Genomic DNA, 25,637 nt, shown 5'->3' on the forward strand with positions numbered 1-25,637 from the left:
CAAGATTCATCCATCGGGTGCGGTTTAAATAGCCTCCTGCAGTGCTTAGGTGTCTCCTTCCACAGCCACGCCTAGGTAAGAAAAGAGTTCCTGCTTTCCAGAAGAGTTAGTGTTCTGAACCTAGGGAGTGGCTCCTGCCCCACCCAACAGGAAAAGTAGTCCCAAACAGAAGAGGATCAGGGGTTCAACTGGCAGGTAAGTAAGCAGCATGGTCTGCTGCAGGTAAGTCCACCCAAGCATTATGAGCCCGGCGCTTCCAACGCTGGGACTGGGCATCTTTATGAGCCTGGTGCTACTGGCGCCAGGACAGGGTCCAAAAGGTCCCAATTGGGACTGGCTGGCACTCGGAACCGGGGTTATGGGTCTGCTTCCAAGGGAGTCGGGCAAGTCCTGATCTTTTGGAAGCAGAGATCATGACAGTCATTCAGTGGAAGAGGCTAACCCAAAGTCAATAGGCAAAAGTCTTTGTAAGCTAAAGCACTTCTTTGTAGGTAAGTAGAAAGTATTTGCATAATGTTTTTTAAAGTCTTTGAAGAAAAGAAGAATCAAATGTAGGGCCACAAGCTGATTAGACTTGTGAGTAGTAGAAGATGCAAGCAACTCTACAGTAAGAGGTAAGTTCTCTCAGACTTTTGTACAGTACCTTTAAAATGAAGAAAAGATGCAGTAGTTTACTCCTAATTTTTGGCATTTTATATAGCGCTACGACCCTCAGGTATCTGAGCGCTGCTTATTATTACCCACGGTGTGTGGTGCTCATTTATCGACCTCGGAAGGATGAAAGGCTGAGTTTGGCCCCGCCGGGATTCGAACCTGCTTTAGCAGACTCTGCACCGATGTCAAAACAAGCGCTCTACTCGCTGTGCCACTTGACCTGTTCCTGTGCAGCTCTGCAGATCTCACTGTTCTCGCCCTCAGTCGTGGGGACAAGAGGGAGGACGTCGGTGGGACTCCTGCAATGCACTGGGACAGTCAAAACTTGCAACCGGCAAACTTCACTTTCAGTGGCTTTTCAGTGTTTCAGCTCCTCGGATCTACTGCAAATAACAACACAGCAGTTCCTGGTTTTCAAGATGGACTTTTCTTACTTCTGGGGTCCCACACTCTGTAGAGGGGGCTCGGTCAGTCCTGCCTCCTGGGGGTCCGGAGGATGTTCCTGGCGCTCCAGGCCAACTTAAAAGCAACGCACACAATCTGGTGTTCCTCTCCCTGGCTATATGGTTTCCAGCAGAAAAACTGTGGAAATTCAACCAGCTCAGAGATGGATGTCCAGGTGGCTTACTTTGGAGTTGATTGGTCCCACCAACTCAAGGGGAGAAGTCGTCTTTGCAGGGGCTTCTCTGTCGATGCAAACTTGGTGTTTCGGCACTGCACCAGGGCTTTGCCGGTCAAGCCAACGGTCCAGGAGTTGCAGCAGGCATTCTCTTAAAGTTCTTCTTCGGTTCCTTTGTCCAGTGGTCGACTCTGCCTTCCAAGCCAAAAGACTCGCCTTTTATTCAGTTCTCTCCCATTCATTCCCGCATAGCTGTCAATCATAGCTGTCAATCACCCAGCAGGGTGGCTGTCCTTGCCGGACAGTCAGCCAGCCAATCATCACAGAGTGCATTTGGGTCTACTTTTTGTTTTATGGCCCTAGATACCCTTGAAGGATTTTTAGGTGATTGTGCAAGTGTGTCTAGAACGAACTGTGGCAGCAGTTACTTTTTATAAGTGTTTTACTTCTTTTTACGCAATCACCTCTTTTACCAGCATTTACCTCTTTTGGTTCAAGACTGGCCAGGTCCAAAAATGGCCCAGCCACAAAGTCTTTTGTTCTGTTCTTAGGCCATTTATGTACATTGCCTTCCCCCTGGTCGAGTAACCCGGGTTTTCCTTATTTGGGCATGCAGCCTCCCGCGAAAACCAATCTCTTTCGCAGGCTTCTGCATGTCGCGTGTTTGCCCAGTCTGGTCCCAATCCACACTACTGGTGCCAGGATGTCTGGAGTGCCTGAATGACTAGAACCACTGTGGACTGTGATTGGTCCACAACTGGGATGCCTGCATGAGAGCAAAGCTTCGATTGGAAGTCCTTGATTTTGGCGCAAAGCTAATCTTAGATAAGAGAAGGGGCTCTGCATCCATTCCAGGTTGATCTCTCCGAACTACAGAAGGAGCCAAGTATCCTGCAACGAAGAAACAGACTCATGAAACTGCCAGTGGTGCATTGGAAGGATTGGGACCCTGAGTCGAACCCCTGTTTTCTAAATCGATAAAGAAGGCCTGCAAGGGCGCTTTGCCCCTTTGGAGTAGTGGGAACAACTACCCCGGCACCCCCTGCTTACCCAGAGAAGGAGCCCTTTCTGAAGTGTTCCTGGGCTAACCAGTGAACTATCCAGCTCTACCTTCTGGTGTCCCGCAGAATCTCTGCCGTCTTGAGTTGAAACCCGAGACTTGGGGCATCCCACCAAATTTCATAGGCCTAGCTCCTCTGGGTCGCAAATTAGGTCAGTGGGTAATGCCGCACACATCTGTGATTCCCGCATCACTAATGTTTGGTGACGGTCACTGTAGGTGCCTTGTTGACCTGCCCTCCTGTGCCCTGAAGCCTGCTGCATCAGAACTTTCTTTGCATCTCCTTCGGAAGCTGAGAAAAGGTCACTGTCCCGTCATGAATGATCGTCCTGTCACGCAGCGCGCAGCCGCTGAGAGCCGCAGCGCTGTGAAACTGGAGGACGCTAACCTACTAGCGACCACGACTAAACTGGCAAAGTTTGGTCCGGACTGTGCCGAGGGTCGGGGAGTACTTGCATCACTTACCGGTGGCCCCCTGGTACAACTGATCTCTTTTACACATGAATATCCCTGAAAAGATGCTCGCTTTTGGCTGATTTAGCCTGCCCTCCCTAGCTATTCCCACCTCTTGGAAATTGCTCTACCACCCAGGGCAGATTCTACTTGAATAGAGGGAACCATTTCTTCATCACCCCAAGCCCCACCCTGACTCTCTACAACTCCCTCAAGAAGACCCACTTTTTGTTCTACTTGCGTAATAGAGCGTTTTTACGCACACAACTGTACTGTTGAGCACAAGGCTCTCCACTTCTTAGGGCTGGTATGCGAAAGTTAGAGAACTACTCTGACAAATTCTCTAATGTTCCTAGTGTATTAACTCACCCTTCTCCTTACAAGTTGTGGCTGTGTTTTACTCCTTTGTCGCATTAGATAACATGCTGTGTATATATATTAGTATGGGATTTGTGTGGTAATTGTTTTTATATAACTGAAGTTTACTCGTGTCAATTGATCCGGCTGACAATAAATGTATAAGATATTTTTTATGTACACTTGTCTAAGAGTAATCTGTGGTTCGTTACTGTGTGTGCTCATTGTGGGCTTCCGATCAGTCTCACCCCTCCTGAGACTTAGTCTTGACTGCCTGCCAAGCTACCTAGATTGGTCTGGCTTGTCCGGAAGGTTCCCCTGTTCCACTAAACTAGAATGGCCTTCTAAACCTCTGCACACCAGGTCAGAGTTTAGAAATCCATCTTAACACCCACTCTAAAGGTCGGTATGGAAAGGAAGCAAAGGAGGAATAAAAGAGGGAGACTAGGCAAAGAAGTAGAGGCAAAAGGGACTCTGAGATTTGGAAACTCCCATTTAAAAAAAAAAAATAATAAAAACTGAAAAATGTTTTGAAAAAACAAAATATTTTTTTAGGGAGTTGTTTAAACTGGTAAATGATCCATAACCTTATCTCTGGATCTACTTTTCTCGATCTGGCTATTTTCAGAAAACATCAGCATTTATTTTTCTTCCTAGTAGACTTTTTTAAAGTTGAATTATATACAATGGCAATTATTAATTGTATGTGTTGAAAACCGGTTATGTTTTGGGCCTAGAGACTGGTTAGAACCTTTTTTTACGGGATGTTTGTACAGCGTTGACTACCCATTGAACAGTTGTTCAGTTAATTCTAATTAATGCCTATTGGAAGATGGGTCTGTGCTCTCTGTTGACATGACTAAATATCTAATTATATTTTCTCTGTAGGAAATTCTGACTCTCAAGACGAAAGAGCTGTATCAAAGCATGCAACGGGCTCAAGAGGAAGCACAAAAACTGAAGCAGGAACAACGAATAAGATCATTGGCTCAGAGGGGACACAACATTTCAAACCTGCAGATGAATCTAGGTGGTATGTATCACACTGTGAGAATTTAGTCGATGCCTTTTGTTCAAGGCTGAAAGTTGTTTGATTTTAAGATACTTTTAAGCTTTTCACTGAAATATACATGTTCGTGAGTGTGTTCACTCCTGTTCATAAATGCTTCATGTAACATTGCTCCAGTTCATCAGCGCTTCCCTCGCTCTCTGGGCTTGGCTTTTCGCTTGTTAGCTGCTTTGATTGAGGAGAAATATCAGATTAGCTGCATGTGGACCAACTTTTGCACCTCTAGATTTCTAAATTGTGGCAGAAATTTATTAAATACCCACTGATCACTGGCTGCTCTGGCTGTCACGTGTCGGAATAAGATGTTGAGGGAGCGTAATTTAATTTACTGCCGCAATTCTAGCGACTTTCAGCACTGGAAAGCTCAGTTGAGTTACTAGTTTACAGACAGCCAAATGTAAAACACATTGATATAGGTATTGATTAGAATTCTTTCTGATATGCTGCCAGATATTTGTACGTTTTAGGATATTGATAATGTTTTCATTCTATTTATGCCATGCACAATCCCCTAATTCATTAATAATCCAACTAAAATACAGTCAATCTCCAGCACTCTACGGTTCTTACCCCAGCATCCATTGTAAGCATGCTCCCCACTAAAGTGGGGTGATTGTGGGCTGCGGAGCAGAATCTCAACGTGGATAATTTTCCCCCCAACATTTATTTAACCAAAGATGCGACGCATGCAGGGATCGATGGGTGTAGCAGTAACCCTAGTAAGCAGAAATGCAGAAGTCCTGATACATTAATGCCCCCACGTCCTGCCCCACATCTAGTAGGGACGAGGATAGTTTATGCCCCCCACCAACATCACTGCAATAAGTAGCCTGCTGAAAGGGGTGGCCTGAAAGTAAAGAACAGGGAAGTTCTGACAGTATTCTGTAAATGGAGACCACATATTTTGACAATTGATTATTCATACAAGCAGTGACATTCTCAGCAACCTCTTGGCTCTTCCAAACCTGTCCAACTGTGATTCTAGTGGCCAGCAGAGGCTTGGTTACCACGTGTGCTTGGTAACCAGACTAGGGGTAAACGTCCTCAACCAAGCACCTCATGAGAACCACCAAGGGGTCCCGTCCCAGTAATCTCTCTAGTGAGAGTTAAAATAGATCCCCAAAAAATGCGGCTCATGGGGCAGGACCACAACATATGAAAATAACTACCCCAAAAGCCACACCCACACCAATAGTTTGGTTCCAGGTCAGGGTTCATCATATGTTACATGAGGGGGTAAGTACCATTTAGTACATCTCAAGCACAACTTGTACATGCATTCTCTAACGCATTTTGAAGAGGTGTGATTTCTATCCTGGACCCACCACATCATTTTCCCAATTAATGACATAAGGCTTTGCTTGAAGTAAGTTTACCCCCAATAATTTGTTAAGCCGGGAAATCCTACCCCTGTCGACACCCTCATCTAGAGTGAGCTCAAGTCCAACCGGGTCTCTCAATATCCTACTCTTTACCAAGGGGTCGGTAATATACACATATCTAAAACGTTCTGACTCAGCGAAAGCAAAATTGGCTTTACAATCGAACGTGAGGGGGAACCGCCCTGAAACAGATGAGATAAATAACAGACCTCCTCTGGTCCAGCTTGAGAATATGTGCTCTGAAAACTCTGGCTTGAATTACGGGTGATCCACAACTGGGTGCACATGGACCAAACTCAGGGCGCACCCCCCACCTTCTTCAAAGCCCTCTGCCAATAGTATAGGAAGCAGGAAGCTTGGCATGTTCTATAAAGGGCAATAAAACAAGCTTACAAGGGGACAAAGCTTGCTCAAGGGCTACCCATTTGCACAGAGTAATGGGATTCTCCCCGGTCAAAATACCTGAGATAATACCTGCAGAGGTTTGGATCCCCCATGCCCTCTCTCTTGACGTCGCTCAACATGACGGACCTGGGAATCCTAGACCCCCACCCCCAAATGTAGTGCTCAACCTTGCATTGTAAAGTCAACACAGCATTTTGACCGGGAGAGCCTGGCAAAAATACAAGAATCTGGGTAGGGGATTCATTTTCACTGCAGTAATCAGTCCCATTAATAATCTTTCTTGTTTACTACAATGAAGCAGATCATCAGCTAGATCTCTGAACATTCTGGAGATGTTGGCCCGCTAAATCCCCTGAGAAGTGGCAATACACACCCCTAGGTACTTAAGGCCTCAACTTCACCGGGCAGATATCGGAAGCCTCATCTATCGCTTTCTCAGACATCCTGATTGCCAAGGCGGCAGATCTGTTGTAATTAGAGGGACAGGGAGACGACCTCAGATTGCTGCAATTCAGTCATCACAGCGCCAAGGGAAGCTGGAATGTCGGTTAAAGTCAACTTGACATTGTCTACATGCGTAACGCCACCAACCAGCACACAGTACCACTACGTTGTCTCTGGTTCTTTGTGCGAAAGGTTCCATTCTTAGGGCGAATATCAGAGGAGACAACGGACAGCCCTCTTTAGTCCCTCTGTTAATGAGAATGGTATAATCCTGATTTTACCATGTTCTGGTAGAGGGGAGAAAGAATTAGCCATGACCAAGCGTTGAAAAGCCGTCCCAAAATCAAAGCCCTAAAGAACTTCCTGCAGATAAGTTCACTGCACTCTGTCTAATGCCTTTGTGGCATCCAGTGTCAACACCTACAGACCTAGGCTGTCCCTCCCCGCCACGTCAATTAAGTTCAGCACCTGTCGAACGTTGTCATGCGTACAATGCCCTGGAATGAACCCTGCCCGGTCCGGATCAATAAGATGAGGGGAACGGGTAGCCAGTCTATTGGTTAATATTTTAGAGTACAGCTTGGCATCAAGGTTCAATAATGTGATTGGGCTCTAAGACTGACAATCTTGTGGAGACCTACCAGGCTTTAGCAATAGAATAGTGGTTGATTCTTCCTTCTAAAGGGTGATTGACACCATAGAGGGAAATGAATTGAACAATTTAGTTGGGGGCATAAATAGTTGAGGCTGAAATGTTTTATAAAAGGCAGTGAAACCATCCGGCCTCAGTCCTATTTTTGAGACCTCTCACAGGCGACCTCCTCTGCCATGATCGGGGTGACCAGAGTCTCCCAGTCTTCCAACATTAGTTTGGGGTCTTAACAGGCATAAGAACTGTGCTCACCTTATTCCCCCTAGCTTAATAATACTGTTTATTGTGAATAATTGCATGAGCCATGCGGCCAACCAGGTGAGCGTCAAGCGCAGTTGTGATCTGGGGGTGCGGCTTTCCACAAGAGTCACTAGTTTGAGCTCCTGAGATAGATCCTCTGATTGATCCTTGTTACCTAAGCCTGATAATTGATGTTTGCTGAATGGATGTTTGAGGGGCTGAGGCATGTCCACGCCGACTCCTGAGAAGTTTGGCGGCCTTGAGCGGGAGATATTTATTGTAGTCTGCTGCTGCCGAAGAGCCCAAGATAGCAACTGCCAGGGCTATCTGAAAGGCCTGGTAGTGCGACACTGGAAAACCCACTGCAGCACTACTGAAGGTGTACCCGACGGCCCATATAACGGTGGACAGACCTGGCTGCTGCATTCGCTGGAGCAGTGCCCTCCGCTTGCCTGCTGTTATGCGAACGTGTTTCGCCCTGACTGAGAGGGGAGCTGTGAAGCGGGCCTGCTGCACTGGCTCGGGGAGGCTGACTGGCAGCTCTGCGGCTTCACCGGAGATCGTTTTCCATTGCCGTGGGTGCTGCGTGCATTCTCTTGGGGTCAAAGTGTTGTGTGCCAGAGGGGAAGGCACATAGCGAAGCCAGTGATCCGGCGCCTCATGGATAGCTGCCGGAGTGCTCATTTGATGTGTGCTTGCTCCCGGAGTGCACAACATCAATATTGGACCTTGGCGACTGCTTCCTATGTGCTGGGGACAGGGGCCCCAAGCCTGGACAATGCATGAGTGGCTGGGAATAGTCCACACCTGGTGAGATTGATTAGACACAGAAGTCACCCTGGCATAGCCTCTGCAGTGGAAAGTGGGGCACTGATCGCTAAAGACGCTTATCACTGTACACTTTGCTGTGCAGGATAGACTGTACTAAAGGGCTGCACGCAGATGGCCACCTCTTTCATGTGGCACTTGAGTCGGCACAATAACTTTAGATAGACCACCCAGCGCGATATTACACTGTCGCCTCCCTTACTTGGCAACTGCGGCAGCCGATTTAACCTTGTGGCTGCAACTTTGCGCACTTTGATTTACTCTTGCTAGAGCCTTCTACAGAGCTGACCCCTCGCATGCCCATTGAGAGACCTTGTGCTGGTGCCTGGGCATGTTAGCCCGTCAGTGACCTCAGTCTGCTGTTTAGGTAACATTGACCAGCAGCGGTGCCACATAGTGAGGCCTTATAGACTGGAGATTGCGTGTTTTAGTCAGCAGCCTACAGGAATTGCCTCACATTTAATATGCCGGAAACAAAGAGAAAAGGGAGTCAGAACACCATTATGGACTCCTTTGGACCTACGGGTTCCGTCCGAGAAGGATCCCCCTGTGAGGCAAAATGGGGAGCAACAGATTAAACGGTACATGCCCACAAGACCAGGAGGACAAGGTGTTGGCAGCTATTGCAGCGCTGTACACCTCCATCTAGTGCAACATTGACGAAGTCAAGATTGATGTCAGCGGGGGGCACTGTTGAGCAGCCGGCATATGCAGACGTGAGTTTCAGCTGCTACGCCGGGGCTGCTACAATCCTGAGAAAAGATCCAGGTTGCGGCTTGGAAGTCCCAGCAACTTTAACGTGGCCAGAGATGGGAAAGTCTCTGCATGGTACCCTGCTAAATTCAGAAGAAATCGCTGCGGTACAAGCCTCACAGCGGCATCCGCGGCATACGCAGAGCCCATCTGGCATCCCGATCCCTGGAAAGAGGCTTGAAGCAGACCGCAGCTGCTGCACAATGCGACATACTGCAGCTAAATAAAGAAAGAGCTGGCCCAGTGTGTGTTTCCATACCGATAACGACACCAGTGAGTCTTTGCCTGACTTCTACTGCCGGTGCGGGTGGCAATCAAGGCCCACAGGAGGAGAGATGAATCCGACCCCGCAGCAGAGATGCCAGACACCCAGAACCTGAAGGAGGGACTAATACTGAGGGAGAGGGCCTGATCGTACCCCGGTCTCCGCCTGACTCCTTCTGCCGAGGGGGAGAGGCGGAAGGGGCCCACGAAAGGAGGGGCAACTCAACCCCACTCTGGTGTGAAGAGATGAGGGACAGATGCTGAACTGAGGGCGAGACCGTAATTCGCACTTGCCCTCGACCCCCTGCAAGAAGTATCCCGCCCTGCATGGGTGTGCGAGAGGCTCTCCTGGAATTGGTGTAGGGCTGGGACCCTGCCCACTCCACTAGTAGATCAAACAACGCCGCCCTACACGACAGCAGTAGAGGCTATCCGGAGCCCCAGGGCCGATCCGGCGTGACAGCAGCAGTATAGGAAGCACCAAAGGGCACACACTACAAGACCTAAATACTGCGGAAAAACTGAGACAACCCGGCCCCATGGCGGTGAGTGCATGGCAGTCCGGTAAGAGGGTGGACAGTGGCCAGCCAAGGGAGTGCTTTTGAGACCCCCACCTTCCCTCAGTACCCCGTGGCATCAAATCCAGATCACCTGATTGCATCGATGCAAGACTGCTTCTGGACCTGCGGTGTGGTGGAACAGGCTGGGGGAGACAGAAGGAAATCTACATAGGGCCGTGGGACCTGAGAGCCTCCACAAATATCAGCAGGCCCAGGGAGAATGACGTCCAGACTCTTCTTGGCATCTCTGGGGGAGCTTCTCTGACCACAGGGACCTCGTGTGCCCAGCATTCAACCCTATATGCCCCGAGACCCAAAGGGAGGGCTATACGCCTGGGCCTGAAGACCCCCATTTGCCCGCCCCCCTGTACGCACAGATGTGGGACTGGGGCCAATAATCCAGCAGAGGAAGCCTGAACAAGTGCATTCTCCTGGGGCTGCAACCCACACGGCAATGGTGAGATATGCCCCGCAGATGAAGATGGACCGCTATACGACAAGTATTTCGGCAACCGATTCTTCGGAATGTGACAAGCCGGTGGAGGAGGGGGAAAATGCAGAAACAAGCCAGAGAATATCACTAGCAGACATCATGGCCGCCATTGTCGACTCCAGGTCATCGGTCGAAACCAAAATTGATGGCCTGGCATTTGAAGTCTCCTTCCTGAGACAGGACCTACGCAACTTGACCTTGATATGTATTTGATTTTATTTGAAAATAATAAACAGAGTTATAAAAAATAAAAAAATTGATGCCAGTCTCTTCCGACAGGATGTGTGGAGCCTATCCTCCAGAGTGACGCAGACTGATGAGCAGATCTCGACCAAGAAGGCTGATACCGATATCTTACCTTAAAGGCGACGGTAGAGTAACTGGGGTGTAGAAATAGGTTCTTGGAACAACGTGTTGATGATGCAGAGGGTAGGTCCCGCCACAGCAATGTCTAAATAATGGGCCTCAGGGAAGCCTTTGGAGGGATAGGATCCTACGTCCTATATAGAGAACCTCTTGCTGCAAGAGATTGGCCCCAGGAATCTATCTCGGGGCTTTACTGTGGAGAGGATGCACAGATCGCTGGACTGTCACCCACCTCTAGGAGCTCCTCCTCTGGTTATTGCAGAGGTCCTTCATTTTCGAGACCGGGAGATGATCCTTAAGTTCTCGAGATGGCGGCACGATTAGCCGGATCATCAATTCTGGCGATTTACCAGGACTGCACCCTTCTAGTACAAAAGAAGAGGAGCATGTTTGTTGCAAATAAAGAGAAGCTTTGCAATCTGGGACTTAAGTATATGCTGATATACCCAGCCTGGCTTAAAGTGCTCCACACAGGCAAATTGCTTTTCATTGAACACCCTAGCGAGACCAACCAACCAATGGATGGATGGATGAATGTGATATGGCGCGGGGGCCTGAGCGGAGAACAGATAACCCTGGGACTGGTTGATTAGTCTTCAGTGGTATATAGTGGACGGCGGCGCAGCTCAACCAACTGCGACACAGGCCGCTAACGTGGGCTAATGGTACTTTCTTCCTCGGGTGCAAAGGTTTGTCGGGTGATGAGCATTCGACGACTTGGACAGACTCTGATATACTCTGACATGGAACGTGCAACCCACGACCCTGGGACGAATGTGCCACTGGGTGAGCCCAGCACGTTGGCCTCAATCAAACCTGCAGACCCCTAGAGCATTTGTTTTCTTGTGGCGGCGGGAAGGCTTGAGCGGTGCTACTGTTGTCTGTTTCTAACAAATGTTCTGGTTTGTTTTTGTTTTATTTTACCTTTGTTGATTTTAGGCTTTGTTGTGGCAGTGGAGGTATCGATACATATCTAGCCGGTGAGATAGCACAGCGAGTAGAGCGCTTGCTTTGACATCCGTGCAGAGCCTCCTGACGCAGGTTCAAATCCCAGCAGGGGCAAACTCCGCCTTTCCTTACAAGCACCACACACTGTGGGAAATAGCAGTGCTCAGATGCCTGATGGTTCGTAGTGCTATATAAATGCAAAATGTGTATTATTAGTATTCTTATTATTATCTACAAGTGGGTGGGATGGGAACCGGGAGTGTTCAAAGCATTTGATGAGGATTGGGTGGCTCCGGTTCAGGGGTTGCAGTTGGCGGGGTGTGGGGTGGGAGTCCTTTTGTTCCCTGAGGGATGGCTACACTTACAATTGTGTCCTAAAATGTCTGGGTCATGTCCTCCTATTTAAGGCAACTCAGGGTAACTTCCTATTTACGGAGGAGATAGATCTCTGTAGTCCTACTTTTGGAAACACACCTCCAGGAAGACTAGCTCACTAGAATCATTCCTAAATGGAGAGGGGTGGGATATGGCTAGTCATACTCCAGTTATGATAGGGGAGTCCTGGTGTGGATTGCTGGCTCTGTACCATTCAAACTGATTTAGGTGGAGGCTAATGACCAGGGCGGGCTGGTGATGTATACAGGGCTTTATTGAACACAGAGGAAGTTCTCCAAGTTCATCAAAGAATGGTCCTATAAGACCAGGAGGGTGATAAATGTAGAGGATGCGAACTGAGTGAGGCGAAGCAATAGTAGAGATGGTGAATTCAAAAAAGGTTGGAGGGGATGTAGCATTGGCTATTTGTGAGCCAATAAGCAGGAACAGAGTAGGTGTCCGCCTCCACTGGTTAGCAAAAGGGAGCGAGTGAAGGATCATTTTGAGTAGTGTAGGGCTGCCTGGCTGGCAGTGTCTGATGGAGAAATCCAGGTGTAGTGATGGCAATGAGATCTAGGGGAGGAGAGTGTTGGGAGGAACTACCGGGTATGCCAGAGGGACACTGAAAGTTTGCGGACTTGGAGGCCCCAACACCCTCCCCCAGGATACACAGAGGACTCGGTCAACGGCAAGTTCAAACTGCAGTTTATTACAGACAAAACCAACATGGATCAACACAGAAGCGGAGAATATTCACGCTTCCTTGGCTCGCAGGCTAGTTTTACCCTCAAATGGTGTCAGCACTTGGTCTCAACCTGGGCCCCTCTCCAGAAAATCTATTGGGCCAAGTGATTGGGTACTGAACACTCTATCCTATACAGGACACTATATATGTTATCCTACTGGCCCTCACATGTCAGGTGGCTGGCCTGTCCCATCCCCAGTTCACCAACTATAACATTGTTGCAGTGTTGTGGACTTGCCATTGGTTCTTGCCCGTTGCTACCCACCCCTAAGGTACTAAACTGTGATTGGCTAGAGCTGATGTCCCCATGTCTGGGATCCGCAGTGATTCTCAGCTCACTGTGTACCTCTTCAAGGTGATGAGAACGATTGTGTCTGTATTGTAACTTGTGTTTACCACCTTTGCCGTATAAAAATATTCTCCTGTCCGGCGCAACACTTGTTGCATACTTGTTGCAGTCTGTGCCTGGCTGCCTGAGACCAGCTCTCCTTCCCCATTGCTGATCTCTGTCCATTGTCTGCTTCGGCCGGGTCACGTTTTCAGTAACCACAAATTTGAGCTCTGCAGCTCTGAATTATGAGGATTTATTAGTATTGTCTGCAGCTGGTCCCTTTGCCGTCTGGGGACTGGAATGTCATCTTTATCTCTTGACCTTGGCTGTAGGTCCTGTCTCACACGTCTTGATCTCTGCCCAGCCTGAATCAGCTTGGCTTCTCTCTTGCTCAGAGGCCTCAGGCCTGCTGTAATTTTCCAAAACCTTATAATGCGGTTTCCAGTGTCCATGCTATACTATAGTCTACATAGGTTAGTCACTCTTGGCTCTGTCAGGTCCCATAGGTGCACCTGCAGTTCCATAGGGTTATTTGCGTGTAAGCATCTGCAAGCTTTGCTCAGGATCTCTTGCACCTTGCGGTTCTGCGTTACTGCAATTGGCTAATGGCAAAAATAATAAAATCACAGACAGTATGTTTATGCATCTGTCCTCTGACTATAGAACACTATGCTCGTGTTCTTCATGTATTCGAGTGTGTGTTTGTGTTCCGAAGTGCGGATGGCACGTGTACGCTGCTATGTCGTGGTGTCTCTAACGATGTCAGCAGCATGGCTTTCTGGTGCTCTAGTCCAGGCTGTCCATATAGGTCTCTTACCATGGCCTACGGCTCTTCATCCATACAGGGATAGATCTGTACCGCACCTGGTCTGTATGGCTGGCTGAGGAGTTTCCTGCTCATCGTATTTGTCAATCATTAGTCTGTTAGGAATTCGTCCGAAATAGAATGGATGATTGCTGTGTTTCCTGGTCTTTCTCCTTATGAATTTAGTGGGGGGGGGGGGGCGCGAGTGGTGGCAGGATCCTGAACCCCTCTTAAAGAGCTTGCATGAAAGTAGTAGGTGATAGAGGAAGTTTTGTTGCATGCAGACTGAGCCTTCCAGAGAGCAATGTTCAGTTGATGCTGTAAGGAAGAGGAGAGAAGTTGAGTCTCAGAGGAAGCAAGGTGAGGTGGATGGGTGTTAGAGGAGGTGTGGTTTCCTCATCTGCTTTGTTTGTTGGAAGTAGGAGGTGCAAGAGAAATAGAGCAGTGGGAGTTTTGAGACCTGAGTTTTATCATAGAGATATGAAAGGAGGACATTGTAGCGTAATTCGAGAAAGCGCAGGCAGAGTTCAGTAGGGGGAGCAGCATGAGTGAATGTATTACAGGAGAGTACTGCAGTGTGGAGAGAAAGCACAGTCATTAGGAAACTAGGGGTACTGGCAGGTGCAGCAGGTAGGAAGCCAAACACAAAGGCTTATAGACGAAGAGCTGGTCAAAGGCTGGTCTTAGCCCTTTACTGTTTCTCCCTTAACTTGGGTGCCCCTAGGGAGATCAGATAAGACATCACACGCTCTCATCACTTGATCGCTTAGTTAAAGAGTGGCTGGTCTCTCAAATTTTGTACCTTGTGTTGCTGGGATGCAGCGATTTCTTCTTGTTTGGTGTTAAAATCTATTATGGCACAGTGCACACCAGTAGTTAAATTACTCTTAGTGTTTAAAGGAAGTTTTTATGGGTTGCAGGGGAGAAAAACAACCTTGACACAGGGTTGTATAAATCTATGAAAAAACAGGTGTCCATACACTTATGGAACACTCCTGTCCCCTGCACACCCTTAGAATTGAAAATACAATCAATATTTCTAACATTTGGCTTGATTATACGTAACACAAAAATTTAGGAAACCAGTTTTTTGTAAAAAATTCTCTGTATATTTCAAATAAATTGTTGCTGTAGTCCACCAATTGTTCTTCACATATTATTTCAACAAAACATTAATTTCTGTATTCTCAGCATACTAGAAAAAATGCAGTTCCTGAAAAAAGATGTTTATGCAATTTCTTTCATTGGTCCTCGTGGGTAAACAATGTTCGTGGCTTTAACTCGACACGGTTAAAAAAGCAGAGGAAAAAACACAGAAGTTGGATAGAAAGAATCTACTAATTGCAAAAAACAAATCCAAGGAGATACCATTCCTATACGCATTAAGATACTCTGCTCAAAGTCACCATATAACAAGAATGATTAAGAAGAACTGGAGAATTATAGAACTTGACCCGCAACTCAAGAGACTCTTTCCCGAACCACCCATAATTGCGTATAAACGAGGACGGAACTTCAGGGATCAACTAGTTAAAGCTGAAAGACCCAGATTGGACAGTCAACGAACATTGACAAAGAAAAAAGCAGGCACCTTTGCATGCTTAAGCTGCGGTAATTGCAACAATATAATGAAGGGCAGCTATGTGAGACACCCAAACAATGGTAACAAAATTCAATTACACGACTTTGCTACATGTGATACTAAATCCGTCATCTACGGACTAAGTTGTCCCTGCGGGATCTACTATGTGGGCCAGACCCAGAGAAAGGCGAAAGAGCGCTGGAACGAACATAAGAGCAATATAAGGACTAATAACATACATTCACCAGTAGCCAGACACTTTGCTATGAAAAAACACAGCATAGCACAATTAAAGGTCATAATACTTGAAGTAGTAAAGAAATTCCAGAGAGGAGGCAACCATGGCAGACTGATGGACCAAAGAGAGATCCGTTGGATCGAAAAACTAAACAGTCATGCACCAAATGGAATGAATGAAGACTATAGCTTGGCTTGCTTTTTGTAAATCACTAATGATGGACTTCTGGTGAGCCCTCCCCACTCTAAACACCATAACAACTGAGGAAACAAATATAATCAGAAAGATACAGGTGAAAATAACATAAAACCCCATTGGTTGGGCATCATCATCATGCCATAGTAAACCATAAATCCATTCCTCATAGATCTTTTCTCCCAATTATGCAATAGATGACCTCCCCTTTTTTCTTGCAGCCAATGTTCCACAAAGTGGCGAACTAGGATGAGTAAGAGTGTAACAGATGTGTAAATACAAGACACTAATATGCTTACTAACGGTGCACGTTGTCATTAAACTGCAAAAATATGTGTTACAAATAGTTAAGGGTTGCTACACAGCATTAGAAAACATGATGATTTATAATGTAACAGATATGTTATGAAAGAAAAATTGTTTATTAATGTTTTTTATTTTCTATACACAACATTGTGATACATGCATATAATATACAGCCTAAAACTTTAGAACGAACAACGCAGCATGTGAGCATACTATCATAAAAGTTCTAATGAACGCCTAGATGTTCCGATTTATTAGTCTCTCTAAACATCTCTCCTTAACATTTTTTACCATGGTGCTATTGCCATTGTGGAGTGCCACCCACATGTTCTTGTAAAAAGGATTACATTTGAATATATTCTTACATATAGACACACATACACAGCATAGATCGATCTGTACGCCACCGTCATGCGCAGACGTCATCACGTCATACGCTGACGTATTGTGGACGTGACGTCATCACGCCGTGACGTGATTTCGTCACAATATAAACAAACGGCCATTTTTTGGTTAATACGAACGCTGAATGAAGCGGACAGCCGCTTTATCTACTCTTTAAGAGGTGAGTCACATTAGATCTAAGGAGATGCACTGGTTGCATTCTAACTTGTATTTTAATTACCATGACGTTTTGATACTTCCACACGGCATATAGAGAGTTCGACTCAACATGTGATTTGTTGATTATTCCTACTATAGATACACACCAGTGAGGGACTCCCCATTGAGTGGATTCTAAACCAAGCACTTAGGATACTGAGTGGAACCACTGCACCAAGCCCAGTTATCCACAATTGGATGTTCATAATACCTATAATTGGGGGCTTGGACCCGACACCTCGAGGTAATTACAATGTTGGTACAGTTCTCATGATTGATAGACTGAGAGATGAGATATTATAGGCACTATAATTCTATATATCCTTTCTTCCAATTTTTTGTCAAAAATAAATTAGCTTGTGTTTTTTAGATGTTTTTTTTTAGAATTGATTAAAAGTCACTAGATTTCTGATTGAAAGACACTTTGAGTAAATCTACCATAGAGAGAGGTGACTGTCTAGGCGATCATTACTTCTACCAGTGATTATGACAATATGACAGAGGTATTCATTACTAAAATACAGAATCTAACTATAGCATTATATGTTATAGGTGATTGAGAAAAAGTTAAAGAAAGAAAGTTTGAAAGTGGTGAATAACTCCTGAAGGAGGGGGCTCAAACCCCGAAACGCGTCGAGTTAAAGCCACGAACATTGTTTACCCAAGAGGACCAATGAAATAAATTGCATAAACACCTTTTTTCAGGAACTGCATTTTTTCTAGTATGCTGAGAATACGGAAATTAATGTTTTGTTGAAATATGTGAAGAACAATTGGTGGACTACAGCGACAATTTATTTGAAATATACAGAGAATTCTTTACAAAAAATGGTTTCCTAAATTTTTGTGTTACGTATAATCAAGCCAAATGTTATAAATATTCTTTGTATTTTCAATTCTAAGGGTGTGCAGGGGACGGGAGTGTTCCATAAGTGTATGGACACCTGTTGTTTTTTCTTGTTGGTGTTCCCAGGGGAGTCTCTTGTGGCCTATAGCTGGAGGTTGGGCTAAATTACCAGTCCTTGGGTCTAATGGGAATCCATAGAGGACTCCTATCCCCGGGCACCACTGTTAGGGTAAGAAAACGATAGTTACAAGTGGACGTCCCATTCCAATTGTTTTCATTGTGGTCAGCAGGACCTAAGGACATATAGGCAACTCACCCTGCATGACCGAATTGCGTTGGGAACAACTGGGCTCACAGGTCACTCTACAGCAGCAGACTCCTGATCATTGTTTCAAGGCTTCATCACACGTTCAGGAAAGACACCAGTGGGCACCCCCGGATGAGGGGAATATGTCCTGAAGTTGAATCTCATGAGGCACGAGGACTCCTCCGAAGCAGCAGGTGGAAGAAACAGCAAGTTCGCCAGCAACGAGGCCGCACAGTGCTCAGACTACAGGCAGAGTCGTGCCTTCTATGCTGTAAAGAAAGACTGGTGTAGAGGTCTTTGCAGTGCAGGGAAGTTTCTCTGGAAGTTTCTCACAAACTTTCCAGCCCCAAGGCTAGAAGGTGTCCATGCAACAAGGCAGTCCAGCTCCAAGAGATTGCAGGCCGGATGCAACAGTGCAGTGTTTCCAAGCTCCAGGACCGCAATGAATTCAAACATGACTTCAGACTGTTTGGTTCCACCTGTCCAAGGGAGTGAGGCACCTCTTGCAATTCTCCCTAGTCGTGAGGAATGCAGAAGTCTGCTTCAGTGGTTGGCTGGGCCAATGCTATTCGCAGAAGCAGTCCTCTGCTGGCTTCCCTCAGATGATTTTTCTGCATGGGATATTTGGCTCTAGTGGCTGAATGAAGAATGTCTCTAGAACGCAACATGTATTCTAAATGCAGGCTGGTAAGAGACCTCAACCCTCCAATGGAAGGGACCATGGACCTTGAACCAGGTGAAGACTCTCCGCTCATGGGCGGCCAGCTTACATTTGCCCTGCAACAAGTTGCACATTGCTCGGGATGTGGATTGGATCAGACCATCCCCGTCCCCCTGTGAACTAGATCAGAACCATAATCCACTGACTGGCTTACTTGCAGGAACCCCGTGAAGTGCACAGACGTTTGTGTTTGTTTCTGATCTGAGAGGACGGGAAGACGTCCAACAAAGAGTTTGGCACAATGAACAGTCGTTAAACCACAAAAAGTTTATAGAATGAAATAAAACCTTAATTTGACAAAAGAAAATCAATACTGGTAAAGGTTTAAGATTTAACGCAATACGACTTTATTTGGCATGCAAAGAGGCATTGCATAATGGTGCACTGTAGACCACTTACAGAATAAGCATCGGTTGACTTCCACCATCTTGTTGAGTGGACATCACAAAAATATTACTTCCTGAAAAGTTAAGGGGACACAATGTGTCCCTGCAGCACTCCACTTCAGGAGGTATGTGCTATAATGTAAAACCAAAGGTGGAAAAACAAATGGAAGAGATTCTGTTTGCACTGGCAATCATTGTAGCTGAACAGTGTGTCCCAAACGGAGTGAGTTGAGTAAGTGAGTGGAGGAAAACTCACTCAAATCAGTACAAGCCAGCCTATTTGCAGATTTGCTGGGGTCGCCATTGAGGTCAGTGGGGTACATTTGCAAAACACTATGGCTCAGGGGCAAAGCGTTTGTCTTGGAAGCAAGACAATGCATCGCATCACAGGTTCAAATCCCGATCCTGCGCTTAAAAACCACTCAGTATTAAGCGCGTTATAAAAGAACAATTCTAATTATAATTCGTCTTTGGGTCTAACTCCTGAACTGGCAAAAAGGTAGCTAAATCATCTGTTGCCTGTTTGATCTGTTATTGTGTTTCCAAATGTTACCACGTTTATAAGCGTTTGTCTGCATGGGGCTTATGCTCCCACTTGGGAAGAGGCATGGCAGCTTCAAGCGCCTTCCAAAGAAATGAGACTTGCGATTTCATCTGCATGTGGGTCACTCCATAAGCATTTTGTTGACACTGATGGATTCCTCAGAATTGATGGCTGGTTTGGCCAGACAGTTCTGTGCTGATTCTTCTGGCTAGATGAGTCCTATTCTCCAGCTCCCTTTGTCTTTCTAGCTTTGAAATCTACGTCAAGGATCAAACGCTATAGACTAGGAGTGACCAATGTCAGTGCTTAATTTGTGGGGGTGTTTGCCACTACCCAGCCCTTGCACTTATTTCTGAACCCAGTTTGATATTAAGTTGTGTTATTTTGACAATTTTATTATTTTAATTCAGTCAGTTGTAGTAACACAACACGCCACCACAGTGTGACGTAGGTTGGCAGGTCATGTGTATCCGTTTTCATGAATAACAAGGAGTTGGAAGGTGACGATGCTGGTCACTCTTGCTAGCCGTGCCTGCACACTTCTCCACCTAGTCTGCATGACATTTGTGCAAATTCTCTACTTTTAATAACCAGCAACACTGCCACAGCAGGTTGGGTTGGCAACAGGACAGTCAGCAGTTAGGAGCCCCAACATAGGGACAAGTCAGTGAAAAGGCCAATGTCGAAGAGGGGTACCTGTCGCGAGTAAACCTATACAAGAACACCTTACTGCAGTGTTTGACAGGAAATTTCTTTAGTTCCGTAATGATTTTTGACTGTATTTGTCCATCGTATAGAAGAAAAGCATGTTTGCTCTTTTGTCTGTGATTAGATGGTCCATATGTTCCACTTGCCACTGATGGAATTAGAGCAAAACATGAATAATGTGTTTTAAAGAAACACTTAAACGTTTATATCAAGCCACATCTAATCTGTTAGTCAGATCATTCATCACCTTCAATAAACCGATGGGAGTTGTAGCTTTAATATCGAGCAGATGTGGGTGGTGTCTACACTGGTGTTTCACAGGCTTGCTAGAAAATATTTGGGCCCTGGCACTTATTTTCTTAAAAAAGCTCTGAATGTACTCCTAGTCTATAGTGCCACTTCCTCCATGCACCATCCAACTTAAGTATCAGTTGGGTCTGGTGAGTTGAAATAGACTAGAGAAATCGGGGCAGAGTTGGCAGGGCATGGCCGGGTGCAAAGCAAGAATTTTAACCTCCTTAAATTGGAAAGATATTCTTTTCTGATGTATTTACTGCCCAATAATTTGGCGAAAATACCCTCCAATATCGCTGATTTGCTGTTAAATGGTGTCTTGGTGTATATATGAAAACTGGGCAAAATTTGTGGGCTACATCCTTCGGGGGAGTGATTTGGCAATTAGCCACCACTCCTCACTTATTTGTATGAAAAGGAAATTCCAAGTACATTTGAAGATATGAAGAAGATTTTAGTTAAGAACTTCTGGCAAACCTCATTAGAATATTTATGGTTTTTTATACACTGAAATGCAGGTATGGTGGGTGAGGGTGGACATGTCTTTCAATAATACAGTGGACATGGAAGGCACACCAAAAATAGTTCCCAAATGTAGGCTGAAGTGGAATGGTGAGCTGGGAGAAATATGTATCAATGGGCAAGGGAGTAAAGCCTATTGTACTTAAACGACCTAGCAACATTTACACAGTGCTTATCTTGAACCGCTAAAACTACATGAGGTGGATGTATCAGTTTCTGAATTTCTCTTTTGACGCTTCTCACAAAGAGATTTTCACTTGTGAGTGTGCGAAGTTAACTAAACACAAAAAGGCTGAATTTTGCAATCCTCTGGCTGAACTGATTGATAGCAGTCATATAGAAAGTAACCAGTGACATTGTTAGTCTAGCAATGATCTTGCCAGACGTATATTGATGTTTTGAAAGCCCGCAAAAGGAGCACTCTGCTGGTTGGCTGCCCAAATTCGAGGTGCTGGATATTATCAAGGGTTTAAGGTGGCAATAATTAAATACGGAGCTTTGTAGAATATACTTCTTATACCACGTTCTCGAACACCTTCATTTAATCTACTGCACAGAAATGCAACATCATATTGCCAAATGTCCTTGAAAAGAGCTAGACCAAAACAATACATGTGCTCCTCATGAGGTAGGTGCCTCTTTTATTTTAGAACAATTGGTGCATGGAGAAATGAACATCACTGCAGTAATAATTCACCTAATTACAAGAAATCTACCAGGTTGGCAGTAACAGACGCCTAATTCTCGAAATCGCGCATTCAGTGTTTCTGGAAATCTTCGTTCGTTCATATTTTTTTTAAATCCATTTCCTCATTCATTTTGAAGATGGGAATGGTTTCCAGTCGTCCACACTCCTGCTGTATAATCTGTTTTAAATGTGCTAAAGGGTAAATTCTGATGCTTTTATGCACATTTTTCCTACCCCAATGAACCTTCCCATCTCAAAAAGTTAAGCACTGGGGGCCTGGCTAGGCAGCGCAAGAGATGGCGGCATGAGAGGAGAGCTCTCTGATGGAGATACAATTATAAATATGGACTGCATTTTATAACCTCTTTCAAGTCATGGTGGAGTGCTGAACATGCATTGAACCAAACTTCAATGTATTCATATGTTATTTCGTATTAATTCTATGACAAGACTGGAGGCGAGCATTATGCTTCAACTTCTTTAATTTACCACTCTTCAGCAGTTTCAATAAGACTCGAAAAACCATAAAAAAACACTGAAAACAGTCTGAACAGACTTTTCTTCTTTTGAACTACAATCCCCATAGTCTCTGTTGTCCATCTCACTCCATGCTCAGCTATGACCACTTCCTGTCCCTGAGCTGCTCCTTCTTTTACTGCTCTTCAAGCAGATAAGTACTATCCTAGTTATCCTCTTACTGATTGTGGAAATGTGATAGTTTCGGCATGTAGAGTTTGATAGTGTTATTAAGAGTAAGCAAGCATACTGTATTGAGGCGCTGTGGAGTGTTAAGGCCAGTGGCTTAAGATAAGCGTATAGTCAGTTTTAGGTGGCGTCATTCGGACAGCCATGTCGATTGCTCGTTTGGCCGAGCGGGCGGCTCCTCGACGCGTCCGCCCCGTGCCGTACTTACGGCACCCTAGGGGTGGCTGCCCAGCGACGAGGAGCGTGACGCGGCTCCCTGGAGCCTTTCGGAGATTCCAAGCCCTGACCCCTCCACTGCGGAGGCAAGGCAGCGGGGCTGCAAGCGCCAAGAGCGGCCCCCTCCCTCGGGGAGGCGGGTCCAGCAGCGCTCGAGCGTGCCGGGGCCCAGAGGCTCCCGCCGTTGCAGAGGCTGGGCCAGAGTGAGCTTGTCGCTTCCGTGATCGCATTACAGCACTGCGAAGCGGAGCAGATCAGGGAAGCCGGGCCCGGCAGTGATTTTCATATTAAGCTACTCAGTAGCCTCGGAGAACAGGCAAACAAGCTCTGAGCATGAGCTCGATCTGATACATGCGCCGAAGCGCAGATTAAGCGGCAGGCAGTTGCTAGAAGATTACAGCCTCACATGACGATAAGACGTTAGATTGAGGTTTATCCAACTCTCCTCACGGCCAGGAGAGTTACACGAATAACGCCCATTACCAGGCATATGTAAAACTATTGTAAGTCCGGCACAGCCACTGAGGAAAAAAAAAGAGAAAGACGACAATAAAGGATTTATTGTTAAAAGATCTTAAGCACCTATAGTGAAAGGGCGTGCAACGACACCCTCATAGGTATTTCAGGCACACAGCACCCTCCCATAATGTCGGATTTTGAGTAGAGCGAAGAGGAGCAACCTTCAGATCTCGCTGCCAGCTTTAAGGCGGTGCTGGGGAGTTCACTTATAGATGCAGTGGCGCAAGGGGTTAAACCCCTTCAAGAAAGGCTGGAGTCCCCAGAGGCTATGCTGATTCAGCCCTTAGACAGCGCCGGACGAAAGGAGTGCACGCCCACAGAACCCTCGGAATCAGGCTCATTGGGGAGTACTAAGGCCCGAAAGAGAAAAGCTCCTCTAGACCCCCAGGGCCCTTCGGACGGGGCGAGAGATAAGGCCCCGGAGGTCGTCGATGCTTTCCAAAGACTTTGCCAGACCTCACGACCCCCACTCCAGGGGAAGAAGGGGATGGAGAAAAGAACCCAGGCTCGGAAGAAGAGTTGGAGGAAGGGGCTCCTCCCTCCCAAGACGAGGAGGAACGAAATGAGGAGGAGGATTCCACACCCAGCAGAGGCAAAAGACTTTGCAAAGAGAAACACCTCGGTGAGGAGGAAGAAGATATGTTTGATCCGGATAGCATCCGGAATCCGAGGTCTTCTGACTGGCAGCCCTCGCCAAGAGTGGTGCAGTATATGACCAAAAGGCTAAGAAAAGCGCTGGACAAGGAAGTCTGCCAGAGACTACGAGCGGAGTGCCCGAGGCCGGATCTTCCAGGAAAAGTGGCCGAAACACCAGAACTAGACCCCAAGATGCAAACTTTCGTATCGAAAACAAGCAAAGGCTCCAGGAAGGGTATTGATCTTGGAGGAGTTGCCAGGAGAACGTGTTGGATCTAGCCGGACCACTCAAAATCATGGATCTGGCAGAGAGGGCTAGAGATACGGGGGAAGAAGTGGACCCCGACACTCTGGCAGGCTGGGCGCAGAGAGCAGTATGCCTCTTGGGGAATGCGAACTGCGCCATCGCTTCAGAACGTCGGAGAGGACTATTATTGAAAATCGACGAGAAGTTTAGTGATTTAGCCTCATACGAAGCCGAAGAGGCAGCTTGGGGGCTCCTATTCGGAGAGATCTTCGGCAAAGAAATGGGTCGCTTTGTGGGCACCTACACGTCTTTGGAGAAAGCTTGGGCTTCCATCCGGAAGATTTTTCCCAACCAAGTTTTTGGAGGGACCAGTCGCTACAGGGTTCGTTCGACTGGTCGCAACCGGGTTGGACGAAGACCCCAGAATCCCAGGGCTCAATACTGGGAGAATAGGCAGCAGGACTCCTTCTTCCCGTCCAGAGGGCGCTTCCCAAGAGGTCGCAGAGGAAGAGGATCCGGTCGTGGACAAGGATTCACGCAAGGTGAGAGCAGCGTATTATCACCCAGTGGGGGGGAGAACTGGCATGTTCTGGAGAAACTGGTGCAAGCTTTCCAGCGATGCCTTGGTGTTGCAAACAATTATGGGTATGCGCTTAGAGTTCATACAGCCGCCCGTGCAAGGGCACAGGCCTCACCAGCAGAGCCTAGAGCGCGCAGAGCAGAAGCTTCTAGATCAGTAGATAGGTCAGCTAGCGGCGAAGGACACCATAGAGTGGTGCCCGAGAGACCCCGAATTTGTAAGCAATATGTTTCTGGTGCACAGAAAAGAGAAAGTGCGGCCAGTTATAAACTTAAAGGAGCTGAACGGTTGGATAATCTACCGACATTTCAAGATGGAGGGCATCCATCAACTCCGAGACTCGTTCAGAGAGAAGGATTGGCTGTCGAGATTAGATTTGAAAGAGGCCTACCTGATGATCCCAATAGCAGAAGAGTTCATGTCTTTCCTAGCTTTTCGCTGGAAAGGACAGCTTTGGCGGTTCAAGACCATGCCCTTTGGGCTTGCCTCGGCGCCTTGGGCTTTTACCAAGGTGATGAAGCCAGTAGCGGCGGCAATAAGAGAGAAAGGGATAAGATTGATCATTTATCTAGACAATCTACTGCTCCTAGCCCAGGATCAAGAGACCCTCAAGTACCAGACAAGATGGGTCCAGGAACTGCTAGGTTCCCTAGGATTCCTAGTGAACATGGAGAAGTCGGACACCGAGCCAGCGCAAAGACTGGACTTTCTAGCCTTCATCCTAGATATCAGGAAAGCGACGCTCGAACTTCCAGCCCGGAAGATTTGCGACATCAAGAGGGAATTGAGAGGATGTCTACAAAGACAGGTACTGTCCCTCAGAACGCTAGCGAGAATTGTGTGGCTGCTGGCAATCTCTATTCAGGCCATATTTCCAGGCCCATTACACTATCGAGCACTGCAGAGGTTGAAGATGAGGCATCTGCAACAAGGTCTGATGCCGTTAGATCAGGAATCCAAGACAGAACTGGAATGGTGGTTGAAGAATAT

The 25,637-nt window shown here is 46.6% G+C and overlaps 1 protein-coding gene across 1 annotated transcript in view; it reads left to right on the forward strand.

Annotated features, from left to right (window-relative positions):
- CCDC66 (coiled-coil domain containing 66) overlaps positions 1–25,637 on the forward strand; it is a 561,787-nt gene that overhangs the window by 354,612 nt on the left and 181,538 nt on the right. The window contains exon 13 of the mRNA XM_069643663.1: positions 4,032–4,176. Coding sequence (XP_069499764.1) covers positions 4,032–4,176 — 145 coding nt within the window. The remainder of the gene's footprint in view (positions 1–4,031; positions 4,177–25,637) is intronic.

This window comes from Ambystoma mexicanum, chromosome 2p, assembly GCF_040938575.1.
Source record: "Ambystoma mexicanum isolate Mex_15411 chromosome 2p, UKY_AmexF1_1, whole genome shotgun sequence".
In the NCBI taxonomy this organism is placed as follows: Eukaryota; Metazoa; Chordata; class Amphibia; order Caudata; family Ambystomatidae; genus Ambystoma; species Ambystoma mexicanum.